This window comes from Ascaphus truei, unplaced genomic scaffold, assembly GCF_040206685.1.
Source record: "Ascaphus truei isolate aAscTru1 unplaced genomic scaffold, aAscTru1.hap1 HAP1_SCAFFOLD_271, whole genome shotgun sequence".
NCBI lineage: Eukaryota > Metazoa > Chordata > Amphibia > Anura > Ascaphidae > Ascaphus > Ascaphus truei.
In genome coordinates, this window is record NW_027455653.1 from 260,413 (window position 1) to 285,875 (window position 25,463).

The following is a 25,463-nucleotide window of genomic DNA, read 5'->3' on the forward strand; positions in this document are numbered from 1 at the left end:
TCAGTAATAGTGCTCAGGATCAGGCTTTCGCACTAGCATGCCTGACCCGTCAGTGACTGTGATAGAGAACCCTTCCTTCAGTAATAGTGCTCAGGATCAGGCTTTCGCACTAGCATGCCTGACTCGTCAGTGCCTGTGATACAGAACCTTTCCTTCAGTAATAGTGCTCAGGATCAGGCTTTTGCACTAGCATGCCCGACTCGTCAGTGACTGTGATAGAGAACCCTTCCTTCAGTAATAGTGCTCAGGATCAGGCTTTCGCACTAGCATGCCTGACTCGTCAGTGACTGTGATGGAGAACCCTTCCTTCAGTAATAGTGCTCAGGATCAGGCTTTCGCACTAGCATGCCTGACCCGTCAGTGACTGTGATAGAGAACCCTTCCTTCAGTAATAGTGCTCAGGATCAGGCTTTCGCACTAGCATGCCTGACTCGTCAGTGCCTGTGATAGAGAACCCTTCCTTCAGTAATAGTGCTCAGGATCAGGCTTTCGCACTAGCATGCCTGACTCGTCAGTGCCTGTGATAGAGAACCCTTCCTTCAGTAATAGTGCTCAGGATCAGGCTTTCGCACTAGCATGCCGACTCGTCAGTGACTGTGATAGAGAACCCTTCCTTCAGTAATAGTGCTCAGGATCAGGCTTTCGCACTAGCATGCCTGACTCGTCAGTGACAGAGAACCCTTCCTTCAGTAATAGTGCTCAGGATCAGGCTTTCGCACTAGCATGCCTGACTCGTCAGTGCCTGTGATAGAGAACCCTTCCTTCAGTAATAGTGCTCAGGATCAGGCTTTCGCACTAGCATGCCCGACTCGTCAGTGCCTGTGATAGAGAACCCTTCCTTCAGTAATAGTGCTCAGGATCAGGCTTTCGCACTAGCATGCCTGACTCGTCAGTGACTGTGATAGAAAACCCTTCCTTCAGTAATAGTGCTCAGGATCAGGCTTTCGTACTAGCATGCCTGACTAGTCAGTGACTGTGATAGAGAACCCTTCCTTCAGTAATAGTGCTCAGGATCAGGCTTTCGCACTAGCATGCCCGACTGGTCAGTGGCTGTGATAGAGAACCCTTCCTTCAGCAATAGTGCTCAGGATCAGGCTTTCGCACTAGCATGCCCGACTCGTCAGTGACTGTGATAGAGAACCCTTCCTTCAGTAATAGTGCTCAGGATCAGGCTTTCGCACTAGCATGCCTGACTCGTCAGTGGCTGTGATGAAGAACCCTTCCTTCAGTAATAGTGCTCAGGATCAGGCTTTCGCACTAGCATGCCTGACCCGTCAGTGACTGTGATAGAGAACCCTTCCTTCAGTAATAGTGCTCAGGATCAGGCTTTCGCACTAGCATGCCTGACTAGTCAGTGACTGTGATAGAGAACCCTTCCTTCAGTAATAGTGCTCAGGATCAGGCTTTCGTACTAGCATGCCTGACTAGTCAGTGACTGTGATAGAGAACCCTTCCTTCAGTAATAGTGCTCAGGATCAGGCTTTCGCACTAGCATGCCCGACTCGTCAGTGGCTACGATAGAGAACCCTTCCTTCAGTAATAATTCTCAGGATCAGGCTTTCGCACTAGCATGCCTGACTCGTCAGTGACTGTGATAGAGAACCCTTCCTAGAGTAATAGTGCTCAGGATCAGGCTTTCGCACTAGCATGCCCGACTGGTCAGTGGCTGTGATAGAGAGTCCTTCTTTCAGTAATAGTGCTCAGGATCAGGCTTTCGCACTAGCATGCCTGACTCGTCAGTGACTGTCATAGAGAACCCTTCCTTCAGTAATAGTGCTCAGGATCAGGCTTTTGCACTAGCATGCCTGACTCGTCATGTGATAGAGAACCCTTCCTTCAGTAATAGTGCTCAGGATCAGGCTTTCGCACTAGCATGCCTGACTCGTCAGTGGCTGTGATGGAGATCCCTTCCTTCAGTAATAGTGCTCAGGAACAGGCTTTCGCACTAGCATGCCTGACACGTCAGTGAATGTGATGGAGAACCCTTCTTTCAGTAATAGTGCTCAGGATCAGGCTTTCGCACTAGCATGCCCGACTCGTCAGTGACTGTGATAGAGAACCCTTCCTTCAGCAATAGTGCTCAGGATCAGGCTTTCGCACTAGCATGCCTGACTCGTCAGTGACTGTGATAGAGAACCCTTCCTTCAGTAATAGTGCTCAGGATCAGGCTTTCGCACTAGCATGCCTGACCCGTCAGTGACTGTGATAGAGAACCCTTCCTTCAGTAATAGTGCTCAGGATCAGGCTTTCGCACTAGCATGCCTGACTCGTCAGTGCCTGTGATAGAGAACCCTTCCTTCAGTAATAGTGCTCAGGATCAGGCTTTCGCACTAGCATGCCTGACCCGTCAGTGACTGTGATAGAGAACCCTTCCTTCAGTAATAGTGCTCAGGATCAGGCTTTCGCACTAGCATGCCTGACTCGTCAGTGACTGATAGAGAACCCTTCCTTCAGTAATAGTGCTCAGGATCAGGCTTTCGCACTAGCATGCCTGACTCGTCAGTGACTGTGATAGAGAACCCTTCCTTCAGTAATAGTGCTCAGGATCAGGCTTTCGCACTAGCATGCCCGACTCGTCAGTGACTGTGATAGAGAACCCTTCCTTCAGTAATAGTGCTCAGGATCAGGCTTTCGCACTAGCATGCCTGACCCGTCAGTGCCTGTGATAGGGAACCCTTCCTTCAGTAATAGTGCTCAGGATCAGGCTTTCGCACTAGCATGCCTGACTCGTCAGTGGCTATGATGGAGAACCCTTCCTTCAGTAATAGTGCTCAGGATCAGGCTTTCGCACTAGCATGCCTGACTCGTCAGTGGCTGTGATGGAGAACCCTTCCTTCAGTAATAGTGCTCAGGATCAGGCTTTCGCACTAGCATGCCTGATCCGTCAGTGGCTGTGATAGAGAACCCATCCTTCAGTAATAGTGCTCAGGATCAGGCTTTCGCACTAGCATGCCTGATCCGTCAGTGGCTGTGATAGAGAACCCTTCCTTCAGTAATAGTGCTCAGGATCAGGCTTTCGCACTAGCATGCCTGACTTGTCAGTGACTGTGATAGAGAACCCTTCCTTCAGTAATAGTGCTCAGGATCAGGCTTTCGCACTAGCATGCCCGACTCGTCAGTGACTGTGATAGAGAACCATTCCTTCAGTAATAGTGCTCAGGATCAGGCTTTCGCACTAGCATGCCCGACTCGTCAGTGACTGTGATAGAGAACCATTCCTTCAGTAATAGTGCTCAGGATCAGGCTTTCGCACTAGCATGCCCGACCCGTCAGTGACTGTGATAGAGAACCATTCCTTCAGTAATAGTGCTCAGGATCAGGCTTTCGCACTAGCATGCCCGACTCGTCAGTGACTGTGATAGAGAACCATTCCTTCAGTAATAGTGCTCAGGATCAGGCTTTCGCACTAGCATGCCCGACCCGTCAGTGACTGTGATAGAGAACCCTTCCTTTAGTAATAGTGCTCAGGATCAGGCTTTCGCACTAGCATGCCCGACCCGTCAGTGACTGTGATGGAGAACCCTTCCTTCAGTAATAGTGCTCAGGATCAGGCTTTCGCACTAGCATGCCTGACTCGTCAGTGACTGTGATAGAGAACCCTTCGTTCAGTAATAGTGCTCAGGATCAGGCTTTCGCACTAGCATGCCTGACTCGTCAGTGGCTGTGATAGAGAACCCTTCCTTCAGTAATAGTGCTCAGGATCAGGCTTTCGCACTAGCATGCCTGACTCGTCAGTGACTGTGATAGAGAACACGCTCTTTGGATTTCTTTCAGGGACATACGCTACTCTGTCCAAATACACTGAACGCCCAACCTTCCAAACTTGTATGATGTAGGCAATCCTCTCATGTATATTATGAAAGGTACTCCTGTTATGTTCTAGTACGTAAGCTTTTACAGCCTCCACTAGCCATTGTTCCCTGTTAGTGTCAATTTTTCATTATTGGCTCAGGGACGTATGGAAACTCAAACCCATGAGAGCTCCGGTATTTCTGTAATATGCCGTTCAGCTCGACTGATCTTGGTGAGCCGACGACCTTCAGCTCTTCCTGGCAATACCCAGTACGAGGGTTTTTGCATCGCAGGTTGTCACGGGACTATGTGTTTAACATAAAAATAACTGGATCCTTTGATTGAACAAAGCGTGAGATAAAATAAATTGTGATTTATTTACATGAGAAACACACAGCTTGATTTATAAAATAACACGAATAAACTTACTGGGATGGTGCAAAGCAAAATAAAATGTCCACGGAACGAAATCAAGTCTCTAGGCATCAATTCCCATAAGCGGGGTTGCTGCACAAAAAGAGCCGTGTAACCGTCCTTGGCTAGGGGCGCCACTTGCAGCCCGTTTCTCCGCCGAAAGGAATATTTTCGTTCTGTCCTTGCAGGATCCGTTACATAGTTACATAGTTACATAGTTACATAGTAGATGAGGTTGAAAAAAGACGTAGGTCCATCAAGTTCAACCTATGCTAAATTTAGACAACAGATACTTTATCCTATATCTATACTTACTTATTGATCCAGAGGAAGGCAAACAGAAACCCCATTAAGGGGAAAAATTAATTCCTTCCTGACTCCAAGAATTGGCAATCAGATTAATCCCTGGATCAACATCCTTCCCATGTATACTTTTTTGGTATATCCCTTGTGACAGAAACCAGGGGATGGTAATAAATTCCGTATATAGGGCTCCCAGGATACTAGACAGTTTCTATCCTGTTTGGCCTGGGAGTGCAGCCTTATAATACATACACTCCATCCCACAGTTTGGCAAGCGCTGGAACTGAGGGATGAGAGATCCAGATCAGAGTTTGTCTGCTGCCTGATTTCTGTCACCTGTCATGCTAATTAGAAATCAGGTATGTAAGACTGATTTCCTGTTTGCTCTTCCCTCTCTCCAGGAGCCTGGAGGCTGGAAGGCTGCTGAACTACAGAGGGGAGAAGCCTCTTCCCCAAACAGGTTCAATCATTGTGTTCATTTGTCTAAGACTGCAAAAGGACCTTGTTTTGTTGTTGGAAGTGGAAAAGCCACTTCCAACCCTGAGTCAGGGATATCTAAGTTTAAGTTATCGCTCAGATGAGCAGCTTTTTGTTTGGCTTTGTTTTCTGTTTTCACTGTGGCAGTCTCAGTGCCTGGGACTAAATAAACCAGGTATAGCCTGTTTAAAGGAACAGTACGTGACGTCTCATCATTTAACCTACCCTAAAAGACCGTGTTCTAACAGTCCCGGACAGACGGCGGAGCCCCGGAGTAAGCCGTTTGTCACATATGGTGGAGAATGCGGGCAGAAGAGCACCCGCAACCCACAGTTGTGGAGCATCCCCACTACCCGAGGTTCCAGGACTCTTCCAGAGACGGTAAAAGGGTACCGGGGTTAAGGGGGGCTGAAGAGCGGTGACCACCTTCACGCAGCACCAGCAACAGTGGCTCGCACACTAAGGGCAATAGCTAACATGGGGAGTCGGGAAAAGGCTCTAAGTGGGACACAGACTATGTACCTAAATTGTCATGAGAGGGGCCACACCGCAAAAATCTGCCCACTAAACGCTGAACCAATGCAATGCAACAGCGTGGAACCTTATTCGCTGTGGTCCCAATGTATGGGCCCTATCCCAGAGGACCCCTTGAATAACCATCTATGGGAATTTGTAAAGGTTAATGGTAAGAGGGAACGGGCACTCCTTGACTCTGGGAGCATGGTCACACTAGTGTCCGAATACCTGTTGCCCGTTAAGAAGAAACAGGGAAACAGTTCACAAAGAGTGGCAATTTGTTGTATACATGGGGATAATCACGAATATTCCACTGTTGATGTTTTTTTTTTAAACAGAGTTTGGTTCTTTAGATTTCAAGGTGGGTATTGTACCCAAACTGGCACATGATGTGTTAATAGGGACCGACTTTCCCCATTTTCTAAAAATGTGGTCCCCGCTCAGAATAGCGCCCAGAGTTCAATAGCGGACCATAACGAAGTATTATAAGAAACAAATCCTTTCCCTTTTTCAGAAATGGATGTTGACGAGGACCCAAATAAGAAGGCGGAAAAGGAGGAGTGCTGTAAAATTCCCTTCCCCATCACTACTTTGGTAGGGAATACCCCAAATCAAGATGTTGATCAGACACTTACCACCCCAGAACCGGGTAAGACCCTCGCTGACCTAGAGGTCAGTCCTGGGAGTTTTAAGAAGGCCCAGTGGGAAGACCCCACATTAGCGGTAGCAAGGGGGAATATACGGGACCAGAATAGTACTCCTGGCCAACCAGATAGGTCACTTGCTTACCCCTACTTCGAGGTAGAGAACGACCTAGTATATCGGGTTGATAAAAGGAAATCAGTTCAACTAAGCAATTGTTGGTACCACGGACATTCCGTAATGTAGTAATACACCTCGCACATAGTCACCCATTGGGGGGACACCTAGGGGTGGAAAAGACAAAAGAAAAGGTTCCCCGAAGCTTCTATTGGCCTGGGGTTCTGCCAGAAATTACAAACTATTGCTCCTCATGCCCAGAATGTCAGATCACCGCCCCGTTCAAAGCGTACCGCAGCCCATTGGTACCCCTTCCCATAATAGAGGTACCATTTGACCGGATTGCTATGGATCTAGTAGGACCCCTAATAAAGTCTGCTAGGGGACATCAGCATATATTGGTAATATTAGATTATGCCACCCGATATCCGGAGGCAGTTCCCCTACGTAGCACATAAAAGGAAACTTATCAAAATGTGGCGCTCTAAATTATCAGTTAATACACAGTGATACTGGTGCAAACTATATCCAAAAATAAAAAAGGATATATATATATAAACAGTGATACTTATACAAATCAATGGTAAGATGCAGCTGTGACCCGGTAGAGGTTGCTCGGTCAATCCTCGTGATATGAAGTATGAAGAAATGTCCGGGAAGCGCAATATGTGAAAAGAAATACAATTCGTGATAGTGCAATATTGTTAAAATTAAAATCTGGATTTAATATCTTGGCTCAATAGTTAATACTCACAAACGTGAGAGGGTATAGGGCACATAAAGGTATCTTTTTATATGCTGCTCACTCGGTGGACAGGAGATGCAGAACTCAATGTTCCCCCAGATATGTGGACTCCCAAGCACCTTAATAGAAGATAAAACTGGACATAGTGCAGACCGTCTGAACAATTTATAATGGATAAGTGAAAAAGGGGATTACACTCACATGGTATCAGTTAAAAACAAGCATTTAGATCTCTCTGGATCTCGTTGGCCAGATGGATGGTGTCTCCTCTTCCCCTCTCTCGTGGCGTGCGTTCCAGCGGTGCGTTCCACTCAACCGGAAGTGATGTCATCCGCTACGTCCACTTCCTGGGGTTTCGGCCGGCGCTGAAGGAAAACGTCACTCTACGCGTTTCACCACATAGGTTTCATCAGGAGTGACGTTTCAGTGGATAGGGGCGGTGTATATACCCTAATTCTGGGTCTCATTAGTCAGAAAAACACCTGATACTACTTTAACTCATAGTATACATCTGTGGCTATAATGAGCTATACAAAAATGCTATCTCTCTATTGCACACATATCAAATTTATAAGTTAACTCATATATGTTGTGCAAATAACATTTTTGGTATACAGTTCTTAAAAATACATATTATTTATACAATCATTTTAAAATACATCAGGTTTGTTAAAAATATATATTTGGTTAAAAATATATATATACTATTTAATCTTCAGTGCAAATATTAACAATAAAAAATGTATAAACTTTCAATATAAAATACACTGCCTAAAAACACTTTAAAAATAGTTAAAACAGGTATTGCAGAGAAATTATCTCTAAACTGGAGGTATATATGTGGAAAGTGCTGGGCAAGAGGCATATTTCTAAAAAATGGAAAGATAAAATGTTAGTGCATTATAAAATCACAGAAAAGGTTTAAGATCAAATTCTAAATTCAAACCAGATGGAGATATAGTTTTTAGTTCGAACATCCAGAAGGATTCCCTTTTAATCAATGCTTTATTTCTGTTTCCTCCTCTCCAATGGGGCATAACTTGTTCGATTGCTTTAAATTTTAACCCCTTGGGGTCCGCATTATGTACCATCAAGAAGTGGTTTGGAACACTATGTGTGGTCATTTTTCGTTTAATATTTCCTATATGTTCCAAAATGCGTGTTTTTAGGGGTCTTATAGTTTTCCCTATATACTGTAGACCACAGTCACATTCAATCAGATAAATAACGAAATTGGACCTACAGTTTAAATGCTGTTTTATACTATATACCTTTTTTGTGATGTTAGATTCAAAGGTATTAGTATTCTTGCAACTATAATGGCAAGCAGTGCAGAATTTGCAATCAAAGAACCCTTTCGGTGGTTGTAACCACGTTGGGTTTTTATTTACAGTAGGACTCCTCAAAGCACTAGGTGCTACAAATTTCTTTACATTCGGTGCTTTTCTATATACCATTTGAACCTTGTTGGGCAGTGCAGTTCCTATAATGGGATCATTTCTCAATATAGACCAGTGACTGTTCAATATATCATTTATTTTGTGTGCATCCCTATTATACTGAGTAATAAAGGGTACCCTTAGCTTATCGTCTTCCCCACTTTTTTCTCTGGGGATCAACATAGACTCTCTGGATATTTGTCTTGTTTTATCCAACGCTTTTTGGATGACATTTGGCCTGTAGTTCCGTTCTGCAAACTTCCTGGACAGTGTAGTTGATTGTTCTTCATATACTTTGTTATCAGTGCAATTTCGTTTCAGTCTACAGTATTGGCCATATGGAATGTTGTTAATCCATTTATTAAGATGGCAACTGGACTGTAGGATGTAATTATTTGCATCCACATCTTTGAAGAAATTTTTTGTTTTAATAACATTGTTTTCTATATAAATGGTTAAGTCCAGGAAGTTTACAGTGGTTTTACTTACAATGGAGGTGAATCTAAGATTTAGCTCATTATTGTTCAGATACAGAAGAAATGTATCTAGATCCTCCAATGTACCCTTCCAAACAAAGACAATATCATCAATGAACCTCCGCCATGTGACCAGATTTGCCCCCAGACCTATCCAAGACCATATATACTGATCTTCCCACATGGCCATTAATAGATTGGCATAGCTGGGGGCAAATTTGGTCCCCATGGCGGTTCCACATAATTGCAGGAAAAACTCATCACAAAACCAAAAAAAATTTTTTGTTAGGACAAATTCAATGCATTTTATAAGAAAGTCTATCTGTGTCTCTGGGATTTTCCCATCTTTCTCTAGAAACATTCTAACTGCTTGGCAACCATCCTCATGTTTTATAGATGTATATAAAGCGGTTACATCGGTGGTTACCAATATATAGTTTTCCTGCCATTCTATGTTCCTAAGGGCCCTGATTATATCACTGGTATCTTTTAAGTAAGATCTCTGTTGTTTCACAATGTCCTGTAAATAACTATCAATAAATTCTGACAAGTTCGCCGTTAGTGACCCAATGCCAGAAATTATTGGTCTCCCGGGGGGGTGTGTAACATTTTTATGTATCTTTGGTAGGAAGTAGAAGACTGGGAACACCGGATCCTCGACATTTAGGAACTGAAATTCATGTTCCTCCAGAATTCCCAGTCCTCTACCCTCCTCCAACAAGGACAAAAGTTCCTTCTTATATATGATTGTGGGATTAGATTTCAATTTCTTGTACGTTGTTCTGTCACCCAGTATTTTGTTGGATTCTAACATGTAGTAGTCATGATCCATGATGACAACACCACCCCCCTTATCAGCTGGTTTAATCACAATTGTTTTATCAGCTGAAAGTTCTTCTAAAGCTGTTCTTTCTTCCCTAGTTAGGTTGTTATGTTGCCTGCTTTTGTTGTTGCATAAGTTTTCCAAATCTTTTGTTACTAATTGAAAAAATACCTCTAGATGGTTCCCCTTTGCAAATTTGGGAAAAAAATTTGATTGTGGTTTGAATTTAGAATGAGCATAGTTTGGGACACCTGGATTGGGAATTATTGGATTTTTATTATCCCAATTTCTGGTTTCCACATCCTTACTCATAAAAAATCTTTTCAATGTTAGTGATCGTAAAAATTTTTGTGTGTCTACATAAAGACCAAATTTATTAGGTCCAATAGAGGGAGCAAAAGTAAGTCCCTTACTGATCACTTTATTTTCACAGTCTGTTAAAAATTTTTTACTTAGGTTAAAAATGTTTCTTGTGTTTAATGTATTTTTCTTGCCTTTCCGTAGTCTCCCCCCTCGTCTCCCTCTGACATGCGCCTTTTGTTTCTTTGGACGACACCTGGTTTCGGTGTTGTCAGGGGGTGAAATGGGTTCCTGGTTTCCCATGAACTCATACACCCCCCTTGTGCCAAAAAAGAGGGAGAGGGTGACTCAACTTCTTGACCCAGTTTAAATTTTTCCTTTCCTGAGGATTCAATAATATCCCTAATCTCTAGGTGTTTGGTTTTTTCTTTAGATTTCCCTCCAGTTAGTGGAGTTTTAGTCTCACTTTTCTTGACTATTACCTGTGGTAAAAAACCTGCATGATTTTTAGGATAATATTCTATGAATCTCCCTCTATATGAGGTATCCATAGTAGATGTAGTAATAGGTTTTTTATCCCCAGGGGGATCAGGACTAGAAGGAGTTTTTTTGCCATTTTTTGAACCTTTATTCCAGGTCCTTTCAATTCCTTTGGCATAATCGTCCTGATCCCTTCTGAATTTTTGTAATTTAATTTCAATAACTTCTTTCTTAAAATTATCAATATTTTTTTTGGATTTTTTGATCTCGCTCATTATAGTCCTTAATGTTTTCTAGAGATCCTAGTTCCAAACGCAAGTCTTCTATTTCCTTATCCAATTTTTTTAAGTGTTTTTCTTGTTGTGACATAATAATTTTTATTAGGTTAAAAGAACACTCGTCTTGTGCACTATTCCATTTTGATAAAAAATCCTCATCACTTAGGTCCATTGATGGATTTTTTTGGACCCTCAGTCCTCTAGGAATAATTTTATATTCCACATATTTTTTAAGGAACAGTAAATCTATCCACTTTTTTGTGTCTTTTATCATCGTGCGTTCTAATTTAATGCAGGTTGCATTAATCTGCTCTTGGTCCTCTTTAAAAGACAAATTGGCATCCTTAAAATATGTGTCTAGATTCAGATGTCTGTTGTTTCTATTTTGAAAAATATTTGAACTAGCCATCTGATCTACTATTTAGGTGTAAGAAGGTTTTAACTAAATATTCTAGGTGCAGCCTTGATAATAGAGATAGTGCATATAAAAGGAAACTTATCAAAATGTGGCGCTCTAAATTATCAGTTAATACACAGTGATACTGGTGCAAACTATATCCAAAAATAAAAAAGGATATATATATATAAACAGTGATACTTATACAAATCAATGGTAAGATGCAGCTGTGACCCGGTAGAGGTTGCTCGGTCAATCCTCGTGATATGAAGTATGAAGAAATGTCCGGGAAGCGCAATATGTGAAAAGAAATACAATTCGTGATAGTGCAATATTGTTAAAATTAAAATCTGGATTTAATATCTTGGCTCAATAGTTAATACTCACAAACGTGAGAGGGTATAGGGCACATAAAGGTATCTTTTTATATGCTGCTCACTCGGTGGACAGGAGATGCAGAACTCAATGTTCCCCCAGATATGTGGACTCCCAAGCACCTTAATAGAAGATAAAACTGGACATAGTGCAGACCGTCTGAACAATTTATAATGGATAAGTGAAAAAGGGGATTACACTCACATGGTATCAGTTAAAAACAAGCATTTAGATCTCTCTGGATCTCGTTGGCCAGATGGATGGTGTCTCCTCTTCCCCTCTCTCGTGGCGTGCGTTCCAGCGGTGCGTTCCACTCAACCGGAAGTGATGTCATCCGCTACGTCCACTTCCTGGGGTTTCGGCCGGCGCTGAAGGAAAACGTCACTCTACGCGTTTCACCACATAGGTTTCATCAGGAGTGACGTTTCAGTGGATAGGGGCGGTGTATATACCCTAATTCTGGGTCTCATTAGTCAGAAAAACACCTGATACTACTTTAACTCATAGTATACATCTGTGGCTATAATGAGCTATACAAAAATGCTATCTCTCTATTGCACACATATCAAATTTATAAGTTAACTCATATATGTTGTGCAAATAACATTTTTGGTATACAGTTCTTAAAAATACATATTATTTATACAATCATTTTAAAATACATCAGGTTTGTTAAAAATATATATTTGGTTAAAAATATATATATACTATTTAATCTTCAGTGCAAATATTAACAATAAAAAATGTATAAACTTTCAATATAAAATACACTGCCTAAAAACACTTTAAAAATAGTTAAAACAGGTATTGCAGAGAAATTATCTCTAAACTGGAGGTATATATGTGGAAAGTGCTGGGCAAGAGGCATATTTCTAAAAAATGGAAAGATAAAATGTTAGTGCATTATAAAATCACAGAAAAGGTTTAAGATCAAATTCTAAATTCAAACCAGATGGAGATATAGTTTTTAGTTCGAACATCCAGAAGGATTCCCTTTTAATCAATGCTTTATTTCTGTTTCCTCCTCTCCAATGGGGCATAACTTGTTCGATTGCTTTAAATTTTAACCCCTTGGGGTCCGCATTATGTACCATCAAGAAGTGGTTTGGAACACTATGTGTGGTCATTTTTCGTTTAATATTTCCTATATGTTCCAAAATGCGTGTTTTTAGGGGTCTTATAGTTTTCCCTATATACTGTAGACCACAGTCACATTCAATCAGATAAATAACGAAATTGGACCTACAGTTTAAATGCTGTTTTATACTATATACCTTTTTTGTGATGTTAGATTCAAAGGTATTAGTATTCTTGCAACTATAATGGCAAGCAGTGCAGAATTTGCAATCAAAGAACCCTTTCGGTGGTTGTAACCACGTTGGGTTTTTATTTACAGTAGGACTCCTCAAAGCACTAGGTGCTACAAATTTCTTTACATTCGGTGCTTTTCTATATACCATTTGAACCTTGTTGGGCAGTGCAGTTCCTATAATGGGATCATTTCTCAATATAGACCAGTGACTGTTCAATATATCATTTATTTTGTGTGCATCCCTATTATACTGAGTAATAAAGGGTACCCTTAGCTTATCGTCTTCCCCACTTTTTTCTCTGGGGATCAACATAGACTCTCTGGATATTTGTCTTGTTTTATCCAACGCTTTTTGGATGACATTTGGCCTGTAGTTCCGTTCTGCAAACTTCCTGGACAGTGTAGTTGATTGTTCTTCATATACTTTGTTATCAGTGCAATTTCGTTTCAGTCTACAGTATTGGCCATATGGAATGTTGTTAATCCATTTATTAAGATGGCAACTGGACTGTAGGATGTAATTATTTGCATCCACATCTTTGAAGAAATTTTTTGTTTTAATAACATTGTTTTCTATATAAATGGTTAAGTCCAGGAAGTTTACAGTGGTTTTACTTACAATGGAGGTGAATCTAAGATTTAGCTCATTATTGTTCAGATACAGAAGAAATGTATCTAGATCCTCCAATGTACCCTTCCAAACAAAGACAATATCATCAATGAACCTCCGCCATGTGACCAGATTTGCCCCCAGACCTATCCAAGACCATATATACTGATCTTCCCACATGGCCATTAATAGATTGGCATAGCTGGGGGCAAATTTGGTCCCCATGGCGGTTCCACATAATTGCAGGAAAAACTCATCACAAAACCAAAAAAAATTTTTTGTTAGGACAAATTCAATGCATTTTATAAGAAAGTCTATCTGTGTCTCTGGGATTTTCCCATCTTTCTCTAGAAACATTCTAACTGCTTGGCAACCATCCTCATGTTTTATAGATGTATATAAAGCGGTTACATCGGTGGTTACCAATATATAGTTTTCCTGCCATTCTATGTTCCTAAGGGCCCTGATTATATCACTGGTATCTTTTAAGTAAGATCTCTGTTGTTTCACAATGTCCTGTAAATAACTATCAATAAATTCTGACAAGTTCGCCGTTAGTGACCCAATGCCAGAAATTATTGGTCTCCCGGGGGGGTGTGTAACATTTTTATGTATCTTTGGTAGGAAGTAGAAGACTGGGAACACCGGATCCTCGACATTTAGGAACTGAAATTCATGTTCCTCCAGAATTCCCAGTCCTCTACCCTCCTCCAACAAGGACAAAAGTTCCTTCTTATATATGATTGTGGGATTAGATTTCAATTTCTTGTACGTTGTTCTGTCACCCAGTATTTTGTTGGATTCTAACATGTAGTAGTCATGATCCATGATGACAACACCACCCCCCTTATCAGCTGGTTTAATCACAATTGTTTTATCAGCTGAAAGTTCTTCTAAAGCTGTTCTTTCTTCCCTAGTTAGGTTGTTATGTTGCCTGCTTTTGTTGTTGCATAAGTTTTCCAAATCTTTTGTTACTAATTGAAAAAATACCTCTAGATGGTTCCCCTTTGCAAATTTGGGAAAAAAATTTGATTGTGGTTTGAATTTAGAATGAGCATAGTTTGGGACACCTGGATTGGGAATTATTGGATTTTTATTATCCCAATTTCTGGTTTCCACATCCTTACTCATAAAAAATCTTTTCAATGTTAGTGATCGTAAAAAATTTTGTGTGTCTACATAAAGACCAAATTTATTAGGTCCAATAGAGGGAGCAAAAGTAAGTCCCTTACTGATCACTTTATTTTCACAGTCTGTTAAAAAATTTTTACTTAGGTTAAAAATGTTTCTTGTGTTTAATGTATTTTTCTTGCCTTTCCGTAGTCTCCCCCCTCGTCCCCCTCGTCTCCCTCTGACATGCGCCTACAGTATATAGGGAAAACTATAAGACCCCTAAAAACACGCATTTTGGAACATATAGGAAATATTAAACGAAAAATGACCACACATAGTGTTCCAAACCACTTCTTGATGGTACATAATGCGGACCCCAAGGGGTTAAAATTTAAAGCAATCGAACAAGTTATGCCCCATTGGAGAGGAGGAAACAGAAATAAAGCATTGATTAAAAGGGAATCCTTCTGGATGTTCGAACTAAAAACTATATCTCCATCTGGTTTGAATTTAGAATTTGATCTTAAACCTTTTCTGTGATTTTATAATGCACTAACATTTTATCTTTCCATTTTTTAGAAATATGCCTCTTGCCCAGCACTTTCCACATATATACCTCCAGTTTAGAGATAATTTCTCTGCAATACCTGTTTTAACTATTTTTAAAGTGTTTTTAGGCAGTGTATTTTATATTGAAAGTTTATACATTTTTTATTGTTAATATTTGCACTGAAGATTAAATAGTATATATATATTTTTAACCAAATATATATTTTTAACAAACCTGATGTATTTTAAAATGATTGTATAAATAATATGTATTTTTAAGAACTGTATACCAAAAATGTTATTTGCACAACATATATGAGTTAACTTATAAATTTGATATGTGTGCAATAGAGAGATAGCATTTTTGTATAGCTCATTATAGCCACAGATGTATACTATGAGTTAAAGTAGTATCAGGTGTTTTTCTGACTAATGAGACCCAGAATTAGGGTATATACACCGCCCCTATCCACTGAAACGTCACTCCTGATGAAACCTATGTGGTGAAACGCGTAGAGTGACGTTTTCCTTCAGCGCCGGCCGAAACCCCAGGAAGTGGACGTAGCGGATGACATCACTTCCGGTTGAGTGGAACGCACCGCTGGAACGCACGCCACGAGAGAGGGGAAGAGGAGACACCATCCATCTGGCCAACGAGATCCAGAGAGATCTAAATGCTTGTTTTTAACTGATACCATGTGAGTGTAATCCCCTTTTTCACTTATCCATTATAAATTGTTCAGACGGTCTGCACTATGTCCAGTTTTATCTTCTATTAAGGTGCTTGGGAGTCCACATATCTGGGGGAACATTGAGTTCTGCATCTCCTGTCCACCGAGTGAGCAGCATATAAAAAGATACCTTTATGTGCCCTATACCCTCTCACGTTTGTGAGTATTAACTATTGAGCCAAGATATTAAATCCAGATTTTAATTTTAACAATATTGCACTATCACGAATTGTATTTCTTTTCACATATTGCGCTTCCCGGACATTTCTTCATACCCCTACGTAGCACCTCTGCTAAAAACATAGCAAAAGAGTTAGTAGTTCTGTTTTCCCGGGTCGGGATTCCTAAAGAGATTCTATCTGACCAGGGAACACCATTTATGTCCCAAGTAACAAAAGAGCTATGTAAACTCCTAAAAATCAAGCATCTCAGAACCTCAGTCTATCATCCACAAACAGATGGTTTAGTGGAAAGGTTCAATAAAACCTTAAAGAGCATGTTACGGCGGGCGGTCGATAAAGATGGGAAAAACTGGGATTGTTTGTTACCATACCTGTTATTTGCCATTAGGGAAGTTCCCCAATCATCCACAGGTTTCTCCCCGTTTGAACTATTGTATGGCCGACACCCAAGGGGCTTACTGGATATAGCCAAAGAGACTTGGGAACACGAGGTTACCCCTTACAGAAGTGTAATAGAGCATGTTGCCCAGATGCAGGACCGCATTGCTGCAGTCCTACCCATAGTGAGGGAACACATGGAGAAAGCTCAAGAAGCACAGAGGAATACGTATAATAAGGGTGCTAGGGTCAGATGTTTTTTCCAGGTGATAGGGTACTAGTTCTGGTTCCCACCGTGGAGAGTAAATTCCTTGCTAAATGGCATGGGCCATATGAGGTCATGGAAAGAGTGGGAGAAGTAAATTATAAGGTAAGACAGCCAGGTAGGAGGAAACCTGAGCAAATTTACCATACAAACCTACTCAAGCCCTGGAAAGATAGAGAAGTCTTGTTAACCCTAGTACCCCCAGGTCCGTCAGAGAATCAAGAAACTGACCCAGAGGTTTGCATAGCTGAAACCCTGCCCGTTCATCAGAAACGAGAGGTTCAGAATTTAGTGAGAAGAAACAAAGAAATCTTCTCTACACAGCCAGGTAGAACTAGCGTAATTGAACATGACCTAGTCTCTGAACCGGGGGTCCGAGTGAACCTTAAACCGTACCGAATCCCAGAGGCCAAAAGAGAGGCTATAAGTTTAGAGGTTAAAAAAATGCTAAAACTAGGCGTAATTGAGGAATCCCAAAGTGGGTGGAACAGCCCTATAGTCTTAGTCCCAAAGCCAGATGGTACAACAAGGTTTTGTAATGACTACCGGAAACTAAACGCGGTGTCAAAATTTGATACTTATCCTATGCCCAGGGTGGATGAACTTGTAGAGAGACTGGGCAAAGCCCGATATCTCACAACCCTAGAACTATTAAAAGGGTACTGGCAGGTTCCCCTCACAGAAAGGGCAAAAGAAAAGACAGCCTTCTCAACCCCAGACGGCCTCTTTCAGTATAAGGTGCTGCCTTTTGGCTTACATGGAGCTCCCGCCACATTCCAAAGAATGATGGATAAAATTTTAAAACCACATGTTCGGTATGCTGCCGCCTACCTGGATGATGTGGTAATCCATAGTGAAGATTGGCAATCCCACCTTCCAAATGTCCAAGCTGTGCTCGACGCAGTTCGGTGTGCTGGACTAACTGCTAACCCCGCTAAATGCACTATTGGTCTGGAAGAGGCCAAGTATCTGGGGTATTCTATTGGCAGAGGTTTACTCAAACCCCAAACACTCAAAGTGGAGGCGATACAAAATTGGCCAAGGCCAGTTACAAAAAAACAAGTAAGGACCTTTTTGGGGTTAATTGGGTACTATAGAAGGTTTATTCCCAATTTGCAACTAAGGCAACCCCACTGACCTCACAAAAGCAAGAGGACCGCTAATGGTAAAGTGGTCCCCCGAAACCGAACAGGCCTTTAGAAGCCTGAAAGAAGCTCTCTGTGCCCAACCAGTGTTGGTCACACCTGACTTCTCCAAAGAGTTCGTAGTCCAAACCGACGCATCTGAGGTAGGGCTGGGGGCGGTACTCTCCCAGGAGTCTCAAGGTGAGGAGCACCCCATCCTTTATTTAAGTAGGAAACTAAATCCCCAGGAGAAAAATTACTCCATAGTAGAGAAAGAGTGTCTCGCAATAAAGTGGGCTGTAGAGACGCTCAAATACTATCTGTTGGGGAGAAAATTCCGGTTGGTCACAGATCATGCACCCCTCACCTGGATGTGTCAAAACAGGGAAAAGAATGCTAGAGTGACCAGGTGGTTCCTAAGCCTACAACCCTTTAAATTTTCTGTGGAACACAGGTCAGGGCACAAACATGGCAATGCTGACGGGTTGTCAAGGATGCACTCCCTAATATCCATGGTCGCTCATCCCTCGAGGTCTGAGCTGGGGGGGAGGATATGTGACAGAAACCAGGGGATGGTAATAAATTCCGTATATAGGGCTCCCAGGATACTAGACAGTTTCTATCCTGTTTGGCCTGGGAGTGCAGCCTTATAATACATACACTCCATCCCACAGTTTGGCAAGCGCTGGAACTGAGGGATGAGAGATCCAGACCAGAGTTTGTCTGCTGCCTGATTTCTGTCACCTGTCATGCTAATTAGAAATCAGGTATGTAAGACTGATTTCCTGTTTGCTCTTCCCTCTCTCCAGGAGCCTGGAGGCTGGAAGGCTGCTGAACTACAGAGGGGAGAAGCCTCTTCCCCAAACAGGTTCAATCATTGTGTTCATTTGTGTAAGACTGCAAAAGGACCTTGTTTTGTTGTTGGAAGTGGAAAAGCCACTTCCAACCCTGAGTCAGGGAAATCTAAGTTTAAGTTATCGCTCAGATGAGCAGCTTTTTGTTTGGCTTTGTTTTCTGTTTTCACTGTGGCAGTCTCAGTGCCTGGGACTAAATAAACCAGGCATAGCCTGTTTAAAGGAACAGTACGTGACGTCTCATCATTTAACCTACCCTAAAAGACCGTGTTCTAACAGTCCCGGACAGACGGCGGAGCCCCGGAGTAAGTCGTTTGTCACACCCTGTATACCTTTCCCATCTAAAAAGATGTCAAACCTTTTTTTGAACAAATCTATTGTATCTGCCATCACAGTCTCCATGGGTAATGAATTCCACGTTTTAACTGCCCTTACTGTATAATCCCCTCTTAGACGCCTCTTTTCTAATGTAAATAAATCTAATTTAGTTAGCCTCTCTTCATGTTAGGTTGTCCATCCCCTTTATTAATTTGGTGGCTTTTCTCTGCACTCTCTCTAGTTCCATGATGTCTTTTCTTAGGATTGGTGCCCAAAATTGTACTCCATATTCAAGGTGTGGTCTTACTAATGCTTTGTAAAGGGGCATCATTATGTTTACTTCCCTTCCATCCATTGCCCGTTTAATGCAAGATAAGATCTTGTTTGCCTTTGCAGCTACTGCATGACATTGGGCACTTGCTAAGCCTACTGTCTACAAGCACTCCTAAATCCTTCTCCATCAAGGATTCCCCCAATATATCTCCATTTAATTTGCAAGTCGCCTTTTCATTCTTGTATCCCAAATGCATAACCTTACATTTATCTGTATTAAACCTCATTTGCCATTTACCTGCCCACGTTTCCAGTCTCTCCAAGTCCTTCTGAAGAGAAATTACATCCTGCTGATTATACTACCTTACACAATTTAGTATCATCAGCAAAGATGGAGACTTTGCTCTCGATCCCAACCTCAAGGTCATTAATAAACAAGTTAAAAAGCAGGGGTCCCAGTACTGATCCCTGAGGTACTCCAATCCTTAGTTCTAACGAACTTTTGAAGCTTGGTGCAATCCTTGGTTACGATGTTATGACCTTTGCACCGCACGCAATAGCTCAGATGAATCTTGTTACATGATGGAACGGACTCCTGACTGGCTGCACCGGACTTTTTAAAAACACCCAAAGCCTATCTGTATCATGAGCAGCCAATCTTTTGCGTGGGAACCAATCATCCCACCTATAGCAGAGTTCTGGCAGTCTCTACAGAACCTGTCAGAGAGCTTCAGTATAGTAACTGAGCATGTGTGATAAATGCCACCTTTCCCCATTTGTCATGCTAGCCCCCCTGCCGGCTCAGCGCCTGAAAGTCTGCCATTTGCCAGGATGCTTACTGAGATTCTCTTCCTTCACCTCCTCCCTGCTACCCAATGGCTAAAACCTACATCTCCTGGCCTTTGAAGCTGAGAGGCGGAATAGCTTCCTATGCAAATGGATTTTTATCCATACTAAATGACTTCCCTACTGTAATACAAATATAACCCCTGGGGATTGTTAAAAACCATTTTCTTTTCCTCTTATTCAGAAAAACATTGTTACAATAACCCATACATATAAAACATGATATGCTCCTCGCCACTTTATCCCTTGTGGGAGGCACACAGACAATTCTGACACATTTTACAGGACTACAGCGCTTAGTGGACTGCAGAGCTGACACTCTATATTTACCCACTATGACTCAGGGGACCTTGTTACATGGCGTATACAGTTGATACATGGTATTAATCTCGCCCCCTTATCCCTGGGGGGAGAGACACAGGCATTTTGAATACATTTGCAGTATTATTACCCTGGTTGGGTTGCAGCACTGACACTACAATTCACAATCTTGTTCAGAGACACCCAGTTGGGCCAAATACCTTTATTTGGTGGCCTGGGTACCCTTTCACCGTCACACAGGTACATACGTGGCAGCAACAACATTACCTGCAGACTTTATAAGAGCCGCTAGAATGTCTGCTTCTACTCTTCTCATTTCTTGTGCGGCTGCGTCAGGACTAAACACTGCTACCGCCCAACAATCGTGCACTATATCCTCGGTTTCGAGTAAGAAGCTTGTGCGGTCCATAAAGGGTACATATCCCTGAAACCCAAACTGCCACCATGGATATGGACTAGCGGACTTTGTTACAGCCAACCCTGTATGTAAGGTAGTGTCAGTGGATGTGGAAATATCGGACACAAGACATTGCGTAATGACTGAACCCGCTATTTACACGGCAGATATCTACATCCTCCGCAGTAACATTGTCATCCGTCAGCATCTTGTTCCCGTAAGACCAGTCCTTCCAGTCTGCAGAGGGAACATGAGTCTTAGAGGCCCGCAGGCTCCTCTTTTTGGGGTAATGTTCTCTCGCGGCTCTATCAGATTCACCAGGCGGTAACCCACCCTGAGAGACAATCGGGTAGCAGGGGTTCCCAGGTCAGCAGAGCGGCAAGAGTCTCGAAGAACAGCCGTACTGGTCGAGGGCAAAGGGCCTTTGAAAGTGCCCAAGTCCTGAACAATTACATCCCTAGGACCCAACACTAAAGTAATACTCAGTATCGACTGAGCAGCAATGGGTTTTGGCTTGGGTGTGGACAAATAGTCCCGGTACTGAGTCAAAAACGCAGGGGTAGGCACATCTGGACACACCGGAGGTGAATCATCCTTTCGTGCACTTTCAGGGTAGCCCTGTGTTCACTGATCGAGCGAATGAACGCTAGTGGGGTAACAGAAGAGGTAACAGCAGTACTCACCGGAGTGGGGATCGAGGGCTTCTCATCCACCCCAGCGGTTGCTATTTGCAGGATATCCTCTCCGTCACAGGACAGAGGATCCTGCTGCTTGTCCAGATCCTTCACCGGAAGGGCTTCGACATCCAGTCGTTGTGTAGAGGTGGGATCTTTGTCGACGTCCTCCACGTGGACATCGGCACCGGAAGATACCTCCATCGGTACACCAACAAGAGCCCCGCAGAGCATTGCGCCTATACCGCCACTAAGAGCATCGCACCCGTACCCCACCCAGAGTCCCGCAGTGCATTGCATCCATAACCCCTAGAGCCCCGTGCCTTTACCCCCACTTCCCAGAGCATTGCGCCCTTATCCCCTCGCCCTGCCACAGTTACAGTTCACTTCCATATGTGAGATCTACAGAGCATCACTTTATTAGCTTCTATGTCTTTGAGTTGCAGAGCATTGCTCTGTTCTGTTGGAGCACCGTAGAGCATCGCTCCCTCGTGTCGGAGCCCCACAGAGCATCTCTCCCTCTGTTGGAGCTCTACAGAGCGTTGCGCCTTTTCATCTGGAGTCCCGGAGTGCGTCGCTCCCCCTCTGTTGGAGCCCCGCAGAACATCGCTCCCTTCTGTTGGAGCCCCGCAGATCATCGCTCCCGTCTGTTGGAGCCCCGCAGAACGTCACTCCCGTCTGTTGGAGCCCCGCAGAACGTCACTCCCTTCTGTTGGAGCCCCGCAGAGCGTCGCTCCCTTCTGTTGGAGCCCCGCAGAGCGTCGCTCCTGGTCAGTCTTGTTTGTCCCCAGACCTCAGAGCAGAGATTTCATGGAGGACTGGTTGACAGAGGTGAGGTCCCCCCCCCGGCCGGGCCACAGGGCCCCCCGCGTATGTCTGTACAGCATGGAGCATGAGGGGGGCTGCACCCCAACACCATCTGCTCCCCGACCCCAGGGCAGGTACCTGAGGGGGGAGAGAGTGTTAGGGGTCTGCAGAGTATCTTGTAACCGCAGAGCATTGGCTCCCTCCCCTGCAGAGCGGCGCTCCCCCTCCCCTGCGGCACTCTCCCCTCCCCTGCAGAGCGGCGCTCTCACCTCCGTAGCATGCAGGGGAGCGGCGCTCTCACCTCCGTAGATGTATCCGGTGACTGTTCACCATAACAAGAGAATATGCGGCCCCAGGAGAAGCCAAACTGTGAGTGGAGAGATATAGGGGTGAGCAGAGGGATACGGGGGGGCGAGCAGAGGGATACGGGGGGGGCGAGCAGAGGGATACGGGGGGGGGCGAGCAGAGGGATAAGGGGGGGGCGAGCAGAGGGATACGGGGGGGGCGAGCGGAGGGATACGGGGGGGGCGAGCGGAGGGATACGGGGGGGGGCGAGCGGAGGGATACGGGGGGGGCGAGCGGAGGGATACGGGGGGGGGCGAGCGGAGGGATACGGGGGGGGCGAGCGGAGGGATACGGGGGGGCGAGCGGAGGGATACGGGGGGGCGAGCGGAGGGATACGGGGGGGCGAGCGGAGTGATACGGGGGGGCGAGCGGAGGGATACGGGGGGGCGAGCGGAGGGATACGGGGGGGGCGAGCGGAGGGATACGGGGGGGGGCGAGCGGAGGGATACGGGGGGGGCGAGCGGAGGGATACGGGGGGGGCGAGCGGAGGGATACGGGGGGGGCGAGCGGAGGGATACGGGGGGGGCGAGCGGAGGGATACGGGGGGGGCGAGCGGAGGGATACGGGGGGGGCGAGCGGAGGGATACGGGGGGGTGGGCGAGCGGAGGGATACGGGGGGGGGGCGAGCGGAGGGATACGGGGGGGGGCGAGCGGAGGGATACGGGGGGGGGGGGCGAGCGGAGGGATACGGGGGGGGGGGCGAGCGGAGGGATACGGGGGGGGGGGGGGCGAGCGGAGGGATACGGGGGGGCGAGCGGAGGGATACGGGGGGGCGAGCGGAGGGATACGGGGGGGCGAGCGGAGGGATACGGGGGGGGCGAGCGGAGGGATACGGGGGGGGCGAGCGGAGGGATACGGGGGGGGCGAGCGGAGGGATACGGGGGGGGCGAGCGGAGGGATACGGGGGGGGGGGGCGAGCGGAGGGATACGGGGGGGGCGAGCGGAGGGATACGGGGGGGGCGAGCGGAGGGATACGGGGGGGGCGAGCGGAGGGATACGGGGGGTGCGAGCGGAGGGATACGGGGGGGGCGAGCGGAGGGATACGGGGGGGGCGAGCGGAGGGATACGGGGGGGGCGAGCGGAGGGATACGGGGGGGGCGAGCGGAGGGATACGGGGGGGGGCGAGCGGAGGGATACGGGGGGGGCGAGCGGAGGGATAAGGGGGGGGGCGAGCGGAGGGATAAGGGGGGGGCGAGCGGAGGGATAAGGGGGGGGGCGAGCGGAGGGATACGGGAGGGGCGAGCGGAGGGATACGGGGGGGGGGCGAGCGGAGGGATACGGGGGGGGGGCGAGCGGAGGGATACGGGGGGGCGAGCGGAGGGATACGGGGGGGCGAGCGGAGGGATACGGGGGGGCGAGCGGAGGGATACGGGGGGGGGCGAGCGGAGGGATACGGGGGGGGGCGAGCGGAGGGATACGGGGGGGGGCGAGCGGAGGGATACGGGGGGGCGAGCGGAGGGATACGGGGGGGGGCGAGCGGAGGGATACGGGGGGGCGAGCGGAGGGATACGGGGGGGGCGAGCGGAGGGATACGGGGGGGGCGAGCGGAGGGATACGGGGGGGGGCGAGCGGAGGGATACGGGGGGGGGCGAGCGGAGGGATACGGGGGGGGCGAGCGGAGGGATACGGGGGGGGCGAGCGGAGGGATACGGGGGGGGCGAGCGGAGGGATACGGGGGGGGCGAGCGGAGGGATACGGGGGGGGCGAGCGGAGGGATACGGGGGGGGCGAGCGGAGGGATACGGGGGGGGGCGAGCGGAGGGATACGGGGGGGGCGAGCGGAGGGATACGGGGGGGGGCGAGCGGAGGGATACGGGGGGGGCGAGCGGAGGGATACGGGGGGGGCGAGCGGAGGGATACGGGGGGGGCGAGCGGAGGGATACGGGGGGGGCGAGCGGAGGGATACGGGGGGGGCGAGCGGAGGGATACGGGGGGGGGGCGAGCGGAGGGATACGGGGGGGGGCGGGAGGAGGGATACGGGGGGGGGCGAGCGGAGGAGGGATACGGGGGGGGGGGCGAGCGGAGGAGGGATACGGGGGGGGGGGCGAGCGGAGGAGGGATACGGGGGGGGGGCGAGCGGAGGGATACGGGGGGGGGGCGAGCGGAGGGATACGGGGGGGCGAGCGGAGGGATACGGGGGGGGGGGGCGGAGGGATACGGGAGGGGCGAGAGGAGGGATACGGGGGGGGCGAGAGGAGGGATACGGGGGGGGCGAGCGGAGGGATACGGGGGGGCGAGCGGAGGGATACGGGGGGGGCGAGCGGAGGGATACGGGGGGGGCGAGCGGAGGGATACGGGGGGTGCGAGCGGAGGGATACGGGGGGTGCGAGCGGAGGGATACGGGGGGGGCGAGCGGAGGGATACGGGGGGGGCGAGCGGAGGGATACGGGGGGGGCGAGCGGAGGGATACGGGGGGGGCGAGCGGAGGGATACGGGGGGGGGGCGAGCGGAGGGATACGGGGGGGGCGAGCGGAGGGATACGGGGGGGGGGGGCGAGCGGAGGGATACGGGGGGGGCGAGCGGAGGGATACGGGGGGTGCGAGCGGAGGGATACGGGGGGGGCGAGCGGAGGGATACGGGGGGGGCGAGCGGAGGGATACGGGGGGGGCGAGCGGAGGGATACGGGGGGGGCGAGCGGAGGGATACGGGGGGGGGCGAGCGGAGGGATACGGGGGGGGCGAGCGGAGGGATACGGGGGGGGCGAGCGGAGGGATACGGGGGGGGCGAGCGGAGGGATAAGGGGGGGGGGCGAGCGGAGGGATAAGGGGGGGGGCGAGCGGAGGATACGGGA

At 46.8% G+C, this 25,463-nt stretch overlaps 1 protein-coding gene across 1 annotated transcript in view; it reads right to left on the reverse strand.

Annotated features, from left to right (window-relative positions):
- Positions 1 to 22,654: 22,654 nt before the first annotated feature.
- Positions 22,655 to 25,463, reverse strand: part of KREMEN2 (kringle containing transmembrane protein 2) — a 75,261-nt gene continuing 72,452 nt past the window's right edge. The window contains 1 exon segment of the mRNA XM_075582894.1: positions 22,655 to 22,695. Coding sequence (XP_075439009.1) covers positions 22,655 to 22,695 — 41 coding nt within the window.